General features: G+C 39.6%; 1 protein-coding gene across 1 annotated transcript in view; it reads left to right on the top strand.

Annotated features, from left to right (window-relative positions):
- The window catches only part of LOC124804858 (ubiquitin carboxyl-terminal hydrolase 3-like), a 79341-nt gene that overhangs the window by 50138 nt on the left and 14587 nt on the right, over positions 1-14616 (top strand). Inside the window, exons 8-9 of the mRNA XM_047265213.1 lie at positions 2304-2422; positions 2543-2736. Coding sequence (XP_047121169.1) covers positions 2304-2422; positions 2543-2736 — 313 coding nt within the window. The remainder of the gene's footprint in view (positions 1-2303; positions 2423-2542; positions 2737-14616) is intronic.

Raw genomic sequence — 14616 nt, 5'->3', positions numbered from 1 at the left:
CTTGTTGCCAGCTGTAGTGACCAGAATCTGTCAAGACCAGGAACAACTTGGGAATCTGCAGGGACTGGTTGCCTGGCTGAGGGCATCACCAGCAATTTGCTAAAAGTAAACTGAAAGACAACAACAGAGAAGGAGAAATAACCATGTGACACAGTGGAGTCCAACGAGTAAACCAAGATTGAAACTTAAGACATAGTGAATCCAGAACCAGACACAGCGATTTGTAGCAAGATCAGTACTAGAGTACTGTGAAATCACAACTGACTGACTGAGCACTGTGCTGCTGGCTTTAAAGGGCAGTGCTGATAGTCTGGTAGGACAGCTCTAGACAGCACTGAAGTGGCTACAGCTGTGCTCGCAAATTATAGCAGCACTGTGTAGTGGCTGTTATCAAGGTCCATGCCTTTCAACGCACTGGGCTGGGATACGAGAAACTACAGTATTCATTTCAACATTCTGCACATTGTTACAAATCCACAATAAGATTATCCGGTGGAGGTAGCTTGTATCTGTTTACAGAATGGGTTATTTTATCTGTAATTGTGAAGACAAATTATGAAGGATGATAAATACACTGAAACATTGTGGTTGCTGTATGCCTTAGAAAAAGTGCAAAAAATCAATTTTCTTATTGTGATTTTTATTGTGATTGATCTCTTTCGGAAGACAAACTGAGGCGTAGCGCCTTCGCATCCCTCCTGTCACTTGTTAGGACGATATCGTTATAGGCATGAGTCATCGACAGATGTCACCACCTGACATGGACCTGAGTTACAGAGCTGCACGTAGTTGTACTGGTAGGCGGCAGAGGTCAACAGTTGACGGACAGTGCTAGCAGTCGCAGTCAAAACAATGTTGTAAAGTTATGTTTGATTAATATTTAATGTATTTGCATAATTATAATTGTTTTATATGTGTAGTAATTAGCAGTGTGAGTGTTGTACGAGTGAAGAAGAACAGAAGTAAATGAAAATTGTTTTGTTTATTTACGAAGTACCAGTTAAACTATACAGGGGATTTACGATAGTTAAATGTGCAGTCAGTTTATGGTACTAATAAATTGTGAGTAGAACACAAATGAATTGATAATTTCAGGAGGAGTAATTTTGTAATTGATACTTTTCTAAATTTATTTATTTAGCAATTGCCATAGAAAGAAATGTTTTACTATGATTGGTCATTGAAGTAAAGCACGGGTTAGCGTGGGATAATACTGCAACCTGATTTGCTGTTTGTGATATCAGCCAATCAGAAAAATGCAGGCTCGTGTCAATCTATGCTGGGAACAAAGCCTTTGGTGTGATCTAGGGGGGGGTCGGGGCTGAGGGTTCGAACTAGTAACATCTCATTGAAAGCAGCTTCGACGAAAGTGCTGTAAAATCATGGAAAAATGCTAATTACTAGTTCGTGAAGTAGTACAAAGTGTATTTAAGTGAACGGTATAGTGGAAGTTGTGTGGAATTTCGGACGGAATATCAAAATTATTGCTTTTGACTGTTAGATCGCACAACACGCCACGTGGTTTTAACTAAGACTGGAACAGGTATTACGTGTAGAGCAGAGTGCACAACATTTGAGCAAGCATTTTCATAACTAAACGATCCGGTGAACTCTATTAACTTCAGTAACGGGTGTAAATACCATAAACTGGCTACGTGTGTGATTGTAGTGTGCGTGTTGCCACTTGGTACGGGTTTGGCAGTGTTAACTGTGATCTTTATCGTAAAAATACACCTGAAAATTTACATTGCCAAGTTAAAAATTTTATTTCGGTAGCTAGCCACATCCCATTTACTGGACAATTCCATGTATGTTGCGACCTGCAATAGACAGTAGTGCTCTAGTATTTTCTACTACAGCTTTTAGCTAGACAAATGAACATAGCTGGACACTGGCAGGGCGGTAGAAAGGAGTGTGCCGCGCCGCAAAACCTTTGTGTGACACTTTGTACTCACTGAGTGTAAGTTCTGGAATGTCATTATTAAAACAGGTCCCTAGGTCCCTCCTCACTAAGATCCAGCCACAATAATTCCACACTGCAGAGTAATAATCTTCAACATCCCCATAATGAAATGTGTGCTGCATTACACTTGTTGCTAATATATCACATAAATGGTAAACCCACACATTAAATAAATGAAAAGAGATGTAAGCAATCATTTGCAAGACTTGCTAAGGTCTCTACATGCTTTATTAAGTGGATGAAAAGTTAACAATCATCTTAACGAAAAATTTTATTGGACTTGTCCATTTTGTTTTCTGTTTTTACGATTCTAATATTGAAGAGGTTGTTTTTATTTCAGATTGTTTAACAAGTTTTATAGAAGTTGAAGAACTGGCTGAAACTGAGCTGTATTACTGTAGCACTTGCAAGAGCAAACAACGGTCAACAAAACGCTTCTGGATTCATCGGCTACCAAATGTAAGTGTAGGAGCAATTTTTTCATTTGTCTTTGCTGTTTGTTTATCTTACTGAAAAAATAAATTTACGTTAAAATGAATAACAGTTTGATTTTACAGAAAGTGCATATATGTTTTCCAGGTGTTGTGTCTTCATTTGAAGAGATTCAGATGGCATAACTTTTTCAGAACGAAAATAGATACAAATATATCATTTCCTGTTACTGCGTTAGACATGTCACAGTATGTGCTGAGCAATCTGCACGATACCCGTAGATCAGGAAGTGGTAGCAACTTATATGATTTGGCTGCTGTTATTGTCCATCATGGATCTGGGTGAGTATTACAATGAAACATCCTCAGTAGTAATTTTTTTGGGTTATCTTTCATGACATAAGACTTCTATATTGGATTTCTTCGAGAATTATGAACGTTTCAAACAGGAAATAGGAAACAGATTTGACAATTTTCTACATCGGCAAATGACAAATATTCATGTTTAGGATCTTAAAGGTTGATTGAAAACAAAGAAGTAAGGGAAACATTGGAATAATGATTTTGCAGAAGTATGAATCTTCAAATGTCTTCGTAGATGGGAACATGACACACACAACAAGAGTTTTAAAGTTACAAAAGTAATTCCTTACTTCAGCTTATACCTGACTGTTGAGCAAACTCTCCTATTTTCTTCTGTCGTCTGCCCTCACATTTTCCTTCCTCTCTCTTTCTGTCACATTTTGACAAAGTATGATCCATTTCTAACAGTACTGTATAGTGATCAATTATTTACTGTTCTTCAATGTTTCATATAATTCTCTACTTTGTTTCTGTTACGTGCTATGTAATGTTCCATTCTTACTTGGTTGTAGATTCGGTGTACAGATTTTCTGTGTGAATTATTTGTTATTGTAGTGAGTTGTTTGGAACTTCATGTTGAAGATCTTTTTAACACTTTGAAAACTGACCACTTAGAAGCATGGCAGACATATAAAACGGCCATTTAAGCCTTTATTTAAAGTTTCACTGGTACATGTGTAAGTGGTATATCTTCAAGAGCAATACATACTGATAAAAGACTGGGAGTATAGATTTAGTTTTCATATTTACTTTAGTTATTTAATAGATCGTGTATTTTAAAATCGTGGTATTGTACAATTATTCTTCAAGAAAATGGGTGAGGTGAGTTATTGAGCAATTTCTTTCTCTTGAGCATCCTAAATTTCTTGGTCATTCGATAAATTGCATGACAAAAGTGACGTTGCAGCAGAATTACAGCACACTGGGAAACCGAAACTGAATAAGTAAATGCGTGAAATTATGTTAGTGTTATCACGTACCGGCTCAGCCATTGGTGACAACAGCTGTTACGTTTGCTAATGTTCCTTTGGCAATAATTGTATAAATTGACAACAGAAGGCAGCACCAGTCACAGGCAGGTAGGAAAACATCCATACATCGTTTTCCTACGAAGTAAACCCAGTTTTCAAGTGATAGATTCCTTGCGCATCAAGAAAATCGTGGCTCGATCCATATTTAGCGCTCTTATCGAGTGGTACTACAAAAGCTAAGAAATATAGTAAATATAAACATGAACACGCCATGTTGCAAGATCCCCTCACTTCTAAACTGATACTGTTATTACTCAGCTTAGCCACGAGTCCGTAGAGGGTGGTATATGTGACGTACAGTACAACTGGTCAGTATTTCCATCCGGAATTTGCGAGTGTAAGTCGGACCTTCCTTGGCGGGTCGTATCGTCAGATTTCCTCCTGCCTGTGCGTGGTGTTGAAAAATGCTGGTGGAAGTAAATAATTTAAGGAGTAAAAGTTGTCAAAATTCATATAGACAAAACTGAAAACTTCGCAAATTTTCATCCCAATGATGGGGTTATCAACAAATGCACGCATGCTTGCGCACGCGCACGCGCGCTCGCGCACACACTCACACACACACACACACACACACACACACACACACACACACACACACACAATTAGTAGAAAAACATGTAGTTAAAATGGAGAAAATGTGAGGAAAGAGATGAAAAGCAATTTGAGATAAAATATCTCCCATGATCACCCACAGTCACACTTTCTCACATCATGGAAGATGGTGTTCAGATGTTTTAAAACTGTTAACTAAGTCTAAGTAAGACGAGAGGAAAGCTAAGGCAGATTTGCAGGAGTATCTGGTTGGCTGATCAGTTACAAAAATGGCATGGATGAGCAAGCTACCCAGATACCACATTAAAAACATTGCCCTAAACTTTTAGGAAGCAGTGAGGACAATTTCCAAAGCCTTGAAAGCCATACCACATTCAATTGTCATTTAAAATACAAGGCAAATTTTTTGGCAGTTCAGCTGCTGCCACTCAGTCTGAAAATAAAACAGTCTAGTAAAATGTGGTGCACGTAATCTGTACACCACAAGCACAAAACATTGGAGGGTCTTTTTGATAGAGCATAAAGCCAAGCGTTATATGGCTGTGGCCTATGCAAAGACGAGTAAGGAGGATCTCACCACCTCCTGGATGGAAGCTGCCATAAAATGGGAGTCATAAGAGATCAGTCTGTTACTCTGTTATAAAGTATACAGGAGTTTGTCAGTATACATAAGAAAATCGGGAAACTCAGTTTCACTCAGCTCTCAAGATCGATGCTTAATCACTTTAAACGACAACTTCCGGTGACACAAATCCGCATTATATTTTAGTCCATCACAAAGGTTGACTTTTGAGTCCTAGTTACTTCCTTATCTATTTAGACATAAACTATCCCAAGAAAGTCTACAAACAAAGTTTCAAGAACTGGCTTTAAATGACAACTCTAGGAATATACTACAATCCCTTACATATCACTCACAAAGGGATCGTGAGGATAAGATTTGAATAATTGTAGCATGCATAGAGGCATTCAGTCATTTATTCTTCCAGTGCTCCATACGTGAATGGAACGGGTAGAAACTCTAATCACTGGTACAACGGGACGTACTGTCTACTATACGCTTTATGGTGGTTTGCAGAGTATAGATGTAGGTATGGGTCTGTTCAGGTGACACTCTCTGCTATGGTTGCTGTATATGTTGTATGTTTGGTTTGTCCTTGGATAACACAATACCAACACGAGGTGTTTTGGATTATGGCCATATATTTAATTTGTCGCAAAAAACTAGTGGACACTCCATGAAATAACAATCATAAATTAGGTATGAATTATTTATTCTGATATGAAAAAACTGATGAGATAACATACTTACTTGAAAGGACTTAGTTAAATCGTACCTCAAAGTAGCTCCCCATAAATAACAAGCCAATTTTTTTATACAGTTTGATCCCCACTAATGAGGCTATTATCTACAACTTAAGAGAAACACTTAGCTAAATGGCAGTCCCAGTCTCTCCTGGTGTTAGAAATATGCACAATTTTGTTCAAGTTATTGTATGCATATTTGTTGAGACCTATATAACGTGAAAAAAAAAGAGTTTATACACTAACTAGGTAAAATCTTTGCTTGTGAACTGCAGTAGTTTGACAGTATCTTAAATAGGCTGTGGTTGTATTGCCTGTTGGCCTCTGTCTTGGGTTCTTTGGCTAACATTTGTTGCCTTTTTTTCCAGCATGAGTGGCTGAAGGATTTTTCTGTCACCTATCACTTTTTTCACCTCTGACAATGATTGTTAATATGAAAAAATGTAGAGATGCACTGTGGTTTGGAGTCCATGTTAAACTGTAGGCCCTAGATTCACAAAGTAATACTATTTAAATAAGAGAGCAGCATAGCACCTCTAATAGGATCAAGTTTAGTAAAGCAGTGTGTTGCTCAAACTAACCTTGGGATTCATAACAGCTTTACTGTCAGTAGTTGGAATGTCATCCTAGATTTGACAAACAGATCTTTTTATGTGTAATATTGGCATAAGCCATCCTCACATAGGACATGAACAAGGTGTGGGACATGTTCTTTGAATCATAACATAGAATTCCACATTTTGGGTGGTGGCGCAGTGGTTAGCACACTGGACTCTCATTCGGGAGGACGACGGTTCACTCCCGTCTCCAGCCATCCTGATTTAGGTTTTCCGTGATTTCCCTAAATCATTTCAGGCAAATGCCGGGATGGTTCCTTTGAAAGGGCACGACCGACTTCCTTCCCCATCCTTCCCTAACCCGAGCTTGCGCTCCGTCTCTAATGACGTCGTTGTCGACGGGCCGTTAAACAACACTAACCTAACCTAACCATCCACATTTTGGAGCATACTAATTATGTAATACATAGAAACTCACATAAGATTTTTGCAGTGTGTTACGAATTTGAGCAAAATGCTGTCGTATTAGTGGCTGAAATGAACAGCCACCATATTAATGTTTTGTAGCTTATGTTCTGTATTTAGTGCTACGAAATAGTCCCATTTCAGGGACCAGCACATTAAAGATTTTTTTTTTTATTATTTATTTATTTATTTATTTTTTTCTCAATAAAGTATTAAATTGGTAGGAACTACTGTACTGCTAAATCCTAAGGTTTAGGTGGGAATATGAATCTGCCAGATGTTTCTTACAGGACCAACTGGAAAAAGGATGTCTGTAACTTTTTATATTTGCAGTATGTGATGTTCAGAACTATCAGTTACCCAAAGTCCGCCCATGGTAGCTGTGTGGTCAGTGCAACGGAATGCCAATCCTAAGGGCCCAGGTTTGATTTCCGGCTGGGTCGGAGATTTTTCTCCGCTCAGGGACTGGGTATTGTGTTGTCCTAATAATCATAATTTCATCCCCATTGATGCACAAGTCGTCGAAGTGGCGTCAAATAGAAAGACTTGCCCCCGGCGAACGGTCTACCCGATGGGAGACTCTATTCACGCGACATTTACATTTACATTTTAGTTACCCAAAGCAATGGAAAATTCAGGATGGAATGTAACACTGTTACGAAAAGGAAAGTCACTACTTACAATATAGTGGAGGTGCTGAGTCGCAGATAGGCACAACAAAAAGACTGTCGCAAATAAAGCTTTCGGACATTAAGGCCTTTGTCAAAACACACACACACACACACACACACACACACACACACACACACACGTGTGTGCACAAATGCAAACGCAACTCGCACGCAGGACTGTGTGTGGTTTCAGTTGCCTGAGACTGCAGCTCTGTGTGTGTGTGTGTGTGTGTGTGTGTGTGTGTGTGTGTGTGTGTGTGTCTATTGTTGACAAAGGCCTTAATGGCCAAAATTTTTATTTGGGACAGTCTTTTTGTTGCGCCTATCTGCAACTCAGCATCTCCTCTGTATGGTGAGTAGCAACTTCCCTTTTCATAATATTGATTTAGTTATTCAAAGCGGGTTCATGCAACTCTAAAAGATTGACTTTCAAGTTTTTAAATTGTCTTTATTTCACTAAAGCTAAGACAAATAGTAGGGGGGCCTTGCGACTTTTTGGTAGAATGCTTGCTTGTCCCTGGGATGGCCTGGGTTCAGTTCCTGCCAGTGGGGATTTTAAACATTGCTGTGAAATGCAAGATATATTTAAAAAAAAAAAAAAAAAAAAAAACCCACAGATATCACTTGACACTGGTGCTTGCTATTTCAAGTCTTGTTTTGGCCCCCCCCCCCCCCCCTTTTTCTCTCATTCAGTTATATACCTACATGATTCAAATGTAAAATTCATCAAATATATGCTAATTAACACCTAGTTGTCATCATCTATGAAAAATGCGTATCATCTTATTTCTAGTTACATATTGTATGCAAAATTTCAGATTTCATTGCACATACCCATTCCTGATTACCAATCTTTTATAAAAAGCTGTTAATGGAGAGTGTTTAAATAGTCAAACTATCCTAAAAAAATTAGGACAAAAATGAAAAATCAATTGCTGCTTATTTGGACTGCGTTAATGTTTTGTAGCACAGATGTGGTATCATGTGGTCCAACGATGAGCAACATAAAAACACATGAAACAATAATTTTATGGCATTGAGCACTCTGAACAAATACTGCATTTTTATTGTGTTCCCTCACAAGCAATTTTCATAAATATGACACTTAAGAAACATGTTAGCACATATTTGATGGAATTTTATATTTAAATGACTTAGGTATTCTAATGACCCATAGTAAACTCAGACCAGCGATTACCCATCTCTGATGATATTGATTTTTTTTAAATTGTGTTATTTATTTTTTATTACTGTTTTTTGCTTGCTTATGTATTTTAATGCATTGTGCAAAGGCTTGTAGAGCATACACCTTGTTTAAAAATTTGCCTTGGCTGGGAAGTGGACAAAGGATACCCACATGGCAGGCAACAGTTGTGCTACAGAGCCACAGGGCGGTGTGCTATAAATATAAAAAATTACAAAAATCTGATTGACATATGGTATCCTTATTAAACAGTTCTGCTGTACGTCTCTACTGATAGTGCCTGAACATAATCAGAATATTTGGGACTTCATTTTCTTGTTCAAATTTGTTCTATTATCGCTTATGTTTTGTCAAAGAGATAATGGAATATTTTTGAAGTTTGTTTACATCATCTTAAGTGCCATTGAATTCATTGACACCTTCACATTTTTTTTCTGTGCATCTTTGAGAAAGTAATGAAGTTCACACAACTTTTCCATGCATGTTCCTTTGGGGGACAAAGCGGTGTGCTTGTTGCACCATACTAGTGGTGGCAGTATACATAATTTGTTACTCTTGACTACCCCTTTGCATAATTCGTTACTTGTGAGATGGCATAGAATCCTTGCTGCCGTCTTTTGAAGGATGAGTATTTGTACACTTTACTATCGCATATCACTATACTTAAATTCTTTATGTGACTATACTAGTGAAAAATACACCACACACAATTGTTCATAGCTAAGAACTTGTTATACAGGGTGTCACACCTAACATTGCCGCTGGATGTATTTCGTAAACCACATCAAATACTGACGAATCGATTCCACAGACTGAACGTGAGGAGAGGGGCTAGTGTAATTGGTTAATATAAACCATAAAAAAATGCACGGAAGTATGTTTTTTAACACAAACCTACATTTTTTTAAATGGAACCCCGTTAGTTTTGTTAGCACATCTGAAAATATAAACAAATACGTAATCAGTGCCGTTTGTTGCATTGTAAAATGTTAATTACATCCAGAGATATTGTAACCTAAAGTTGACGCTTGAGTACCACTCCTGCGCTGTTCGATTGTGTGTATCGGAGAGCACCGAATTACGTAGGGATCCAAAGGGAATGGTGATGGCCCTTAGGTACAGAAGAGACTGGAACAGCACATCACATCCACATGCTGACACCTTTTCATTGGTCTTTTTCACTGACGCACATGTACATTACCATGAGGGGCGAGGTACATGTAGACACGTGGTTTCCGTTTTCATTTCCGGAGTGGAATAGAGTGTGTCCCGACATGTCAGGCCAATAGATGTTCAATGTGGTGGCCATCATTTGCTGCACACAATTGCAATCTCTGGCGTAATGAATGTCATACAAGCCGCAGTACGACGACTCGCAGTGCTCATGCAAGCTTCTGCCAACAGCAAAATGTGTCAAAGGCTTTAGGAAGACCATGCAATGCTTCATACCAATGCATTGCCTCCGATGAGCGTCACTTCACGACTATTTACATTAGATTTGTTTTAGCAGTTAAGAGGGGGCTCTTGCACATGCACAGTTGAGTCGCGTTAGAGTAGTAGATTCTCCCGCTTCTGGCTACAGGAATGTGGCTGTTGGCTGTGCGAGAGGTCGGAGCAAGCAGCCAGATGCTACTGGGAAAAGGGGGCGCCAAATTCATATTCTTGAGGGGGAAAAACCTTGTTTCACAAAGTGCCTAGCATCCAGTGCACATTGGTCTATCTATTATTCATATGAATAAAATAGAAAGAAACATTCCACATGGGAAAAATATATTAAAAACAAAGATTCCGTGACTTACCAAACAGGAAAGCGCTGGTAGATAGACACAATAAAAAAACACACACACAAAATTTCAAGCTTTCGCAACCAACGGTTGCTTCGTTAGGAAAGAGGGAAGGAGAGGGAAAGACGAAAGGATGTGGGTTTTAAGGAAGAGGGTAAGGAGTCATTCCAATCCCGGGAGCGGAAAGACTTATCTTAGGGGGAAAAAAGGACAGGTACACACACACACACACACACACACACACACACACACACACATATATACAGACACAAGCAGACATATTTAAAGGCAAAGAGTTTGGGCAGAGATGTCAGTCGAGGCGGAAGTGCAGAGGCAAAGATGATGTTGAATGACAGGTGAGGTATGAGTGGCGGCAACTTGAAATTAGCGGAGGTTGAGGCCTGGTGGATAACGGGAAGAGAGGATATATTGAAGGGCGAGTTCCCATCTCCGGAGTTCTGATAGGTTGGTGTTAGTGGGTAGTATCCAGATAACCCGGACGGTGTAACACTGTGCCAAGATGTGCTGGCCGTGCACCAAGGCATGTTTAGCCACAGGGTGATCCTCATTACCAACAAACACTGTCTGCCTGTGTCCATTCATGTGAATGGACGGTTTGTTGCTGGTCATACCCACATCGAAAGCGTCACAATGTAGGCAGGTCAGTTGGTAAATTAAGCAACAGTACCTCCATTATGACAGCTGCCACCCATTCCATATCAAACGGTCCCTTCCCTACAGCCTAGGCCTTTTTGGCAAACGAATCTGCTCCAGTCCTGAATCCCTGAACCATTACACCAACCACCTGAAAACAGCTTTCGCATCCCACAACTACCCTCCCGATCTGGTACAGAAGCAAATAACTAGAGCCACTTCCTCATCCCCTCAAACCCAGAACCTCTCACAGAAGAACCCCAAAAGTGCCCCACTTGTGACAGGATACTTCCCGGGACTGGATCAGACTCTGAATGTGGCTCTCCAGCAGGGATACGACTTCCTCAAATCCTGCCCCGAAATGAGATCCATCCTTCATGAAATCCTCCTCACTCCACCAAGAGTGTCTTTCCGCTGTCCACCTAACCTTCGTAACCTCTTGGTTCATCCCTATGAAATCCCCAAACCACCTTCCCTACCCTCTGGCTCCTACCCTTGTAACCGCCCCCGGTGTAGAACCTGTCCCATGCACCCTCCCACCACCACCTACTCCATTCCTGTAACCCGGAAGGTGTACACGATCAAAGGCAGAGCCACGTGTGAAAGCACCCACGTGATTTACCAACTGACCTGCCTACACTGTGACGCTTTCTATGTGGGAATGACCAGCAACAAACTGTCCATTCACATGAATGGACACAGACAGACAGTGTTTGTTGGTAATGAGGATCACCCTGTAGCTAAACATGCCTTGGTGCACAGCCAGCACATCTTGGCACAGTGTTACACCGTCCGGATTATCTGGATACTACCCACTAACATCAACCTATCAGAACTCCGGAGATGGGAACTCGTCCTTCAATATATCCTCTCTTCCCATTATCCACCAGGCCTCAACCTCCGCTAATTTCAAGTTGCCGCCACTCATACCTCACCTGTCATTCAACATCATCTTTGCCTCTGCACTTCCGCCTCGACTGACATCTCTGCCCAAACTCCTTGCCTTTAAATATGTCTGCTTGTGTGTGTGTGTGTGTGTGTGTGTGTGTGTGTGTGTGTGTACCTGTCCTTTTTTCCCCCTAAGGTAAGTCTTTACGCTCCCGGGATTGGAATGACTCCTTACCCTCTCCCTTAAAACCCACATCCTTTCGTCTTTCCCTCTCCTTCCCTCTTTCCTTACGAAGCAACCGTTGGTTGCGAAAGCTTGAAATTTTGTGTGTGTGTGTGTTTTTATTGTGTCTATCTACCAGCGCTTTCCTGTTTGGTAAGTCATGGAATCTTCGTTTTTAATATATTATTCATATGATTTTGAAATGCATCCCTGTAGGTTTCTGAACACATTTTAAGTTGATTTCTGAATGGCTCATAAGTTGATTATTGAATACGCTTATAGTGTACAAGTAACGCGAAAAATGTGTTGCATGAATACGTAACAACGCCTAACCGGAGAATAATCGTGAGATAACTAAACCTGTGCTTCTGGCAGGGTTTGTGAAGTTAATTGGCAAACAAATTTTGACAATAGCAGGAATAGCTAGAGAATTCTTGATGACAAGATTGTTAGGCGAGGAAGTAGAAGAAACAGGAACATCACACTGATTACGAAAGAATAAGACTATTCAAAATTTATATAAAAATTTTCTAATACTACTTTTCGATCTCTTGCTTGAGAAACTGGTGCGTGTGAATGAAATGTGAAACTATTTCCTAATATAAAGCTTTTCGCTTGTAGTAGACCTTACGGGCATATGATATTGGTACTTCGTGAATTATATTTTGTCGTGTTATAAAAATGACCATATGTGCCAGAACAGCCTCGTTTATTTGGTGTGTGTTACAAAATTGCTGCAATATTAGAAAGGTGTATTTTGTTTTATATAGCTGACAGTGACAAAATAGATGTAATCAGATCGAGAAACCACACCAGTCTTGGGTATTATTCGTATTAACAGCTTTTTCAATATTATATAACATTTTGAATTGAGTCGGGAGATGCTGAGGGAATTAGATTAGGAAATGAGACACTTAAAGTAGTAAAGGAGTTTTGCTATTTGGGGAGCAAAATAACTGATGATGGTCGAAGTAGAGAGGATATAAAATGTAGACTGGCAGTGGCAAGGAAAGCGTTTCTGAAGAATAGAAATTTGTTAACATCGAGTATAGATTTAAGTGTCAGGAAGTCGTTTCTGAAAGTATATCAGGGTGTATACGACCCGGGACAACCAGGAGATCCAGGAAAAACCCGGGAATTTTTTCATCCGGGAGAAAACCGGGAAAAACCCGGGAATTTTTGTGAATTCCGGGAATTTTTCTTTGTTTTAGTTTTCAGTGAAATTTTTGTGAATTTGCCTGGTAAGAACCAATTCTCCAAAAAATAATTTTACTGTACCCCGCTTCTGCAGAATAATACTGCAGCAACAAAACATGAACGAGAAAAAAAATAATGAAAATAAAACGTAAGTAGCACAGTAAATGCGCCATATACAACAGCAAAACATAGTGCTCATACAAGCGTCTGCCAACAGCAAAGTGTGTCAAAGGCTTTAGGAAGACTATGCAATGCCTCCTAACAACAAATTGCCTTCGATGAGCGTGACGTGACAGCTCTGTACATTAGACTCGTTTGAGTAACTGCGGGCGGGCTCTTGTGCATGCGCAGTTGTGTCACGTATGGGTAGTAACTTCACCCGCTTCTGCCTATGGATGTGTGGCTGGGTGGCGCTATCTACTATTGTCCCGGTTCAGAAATATCGTAGATACGGGGCTGATGCACAGATAAATCTGAGCTGTAGTGGGGAGGTGGGTAGTCTCCGTGTGACCCGTGTTTATGTTTAGTGATTTTGCTGTTTCCTCTTCATTTATTGCCCTCACATTAAATGAAAACAAAACGGATTTCTGTGGTTTGGAGCTATCAAATGAATTAAAATACATTCGCATAATTACGGAAACTAAAATATGTTATTAGTTTCAGGTTTTATTTCCATCTTTCTGACAGTCAAGCATTAATCACCTTGCACAACAATGAACTTATTTTTGTCGGTTTGCTAAAGAGATTTGGCTTTTATTAATCTTTAGCGCTGAGGCAGTCAATTTATTTGAAATGAAGTGTTTCATTTCGCACTGTTGGCTAGTTTAAACTATTCGCTGCATTTCAAGTGCACATTTTCCATCTCCTAGCTCGCATGGTATTATGTCATAATAAAGAATCAAACATGAGATAATACAGTACTGGTAATCAAGAAAATTACCATCCGAATCTGGACATACGAATGTGTACATTTAGCCGAATTATGTATTTTAGTATGGTTCACGAAATTCCGATGCTCTTGAAGTATCCTCTGATGCCTTGTTTCTTTTGTAACATATTGCAGATCTTTTAATGTTTTACACGTACGAATGTAATAGCTTCCTGCGTCATCGTAGCTGCCCAAGAGCAGTGGCGCCTGTTATATGGCGCTCTCTGGCAACTGCTGAAACGAATCAGTTTCTAACAGGTCACGGGAAAATATGGTGGTTTGAAAAGCGTTACTTTCAAAGTAAATTTCCTTTAAATTATATTAAAAAACTAAAAACCCGCCTCGATTGTGTTGAAGGTTCTTAAATTTCCTTTTACATAAGATGAACTATGTGCGA

The sequence above is a fragment of the Schistocerca piceifrons genome, chromosome 7 (assembly GCF_021461385.2).
Source record: "Schistocerca piceifrons isolate TAMUIC-IGC-003096 chromosome 7, iqSchPice1.1, whole genome shotgun sequence".
Lineage (NCBI taxonomy): Eukaryota > Metazoa > Arthropoda > Insecta > Orthoptera > Acrididae > Schistocerca > Schistocerca piceifrons.
This window is presented reverse-complemented; position numbering and strand designations above follow the sequence as displayed.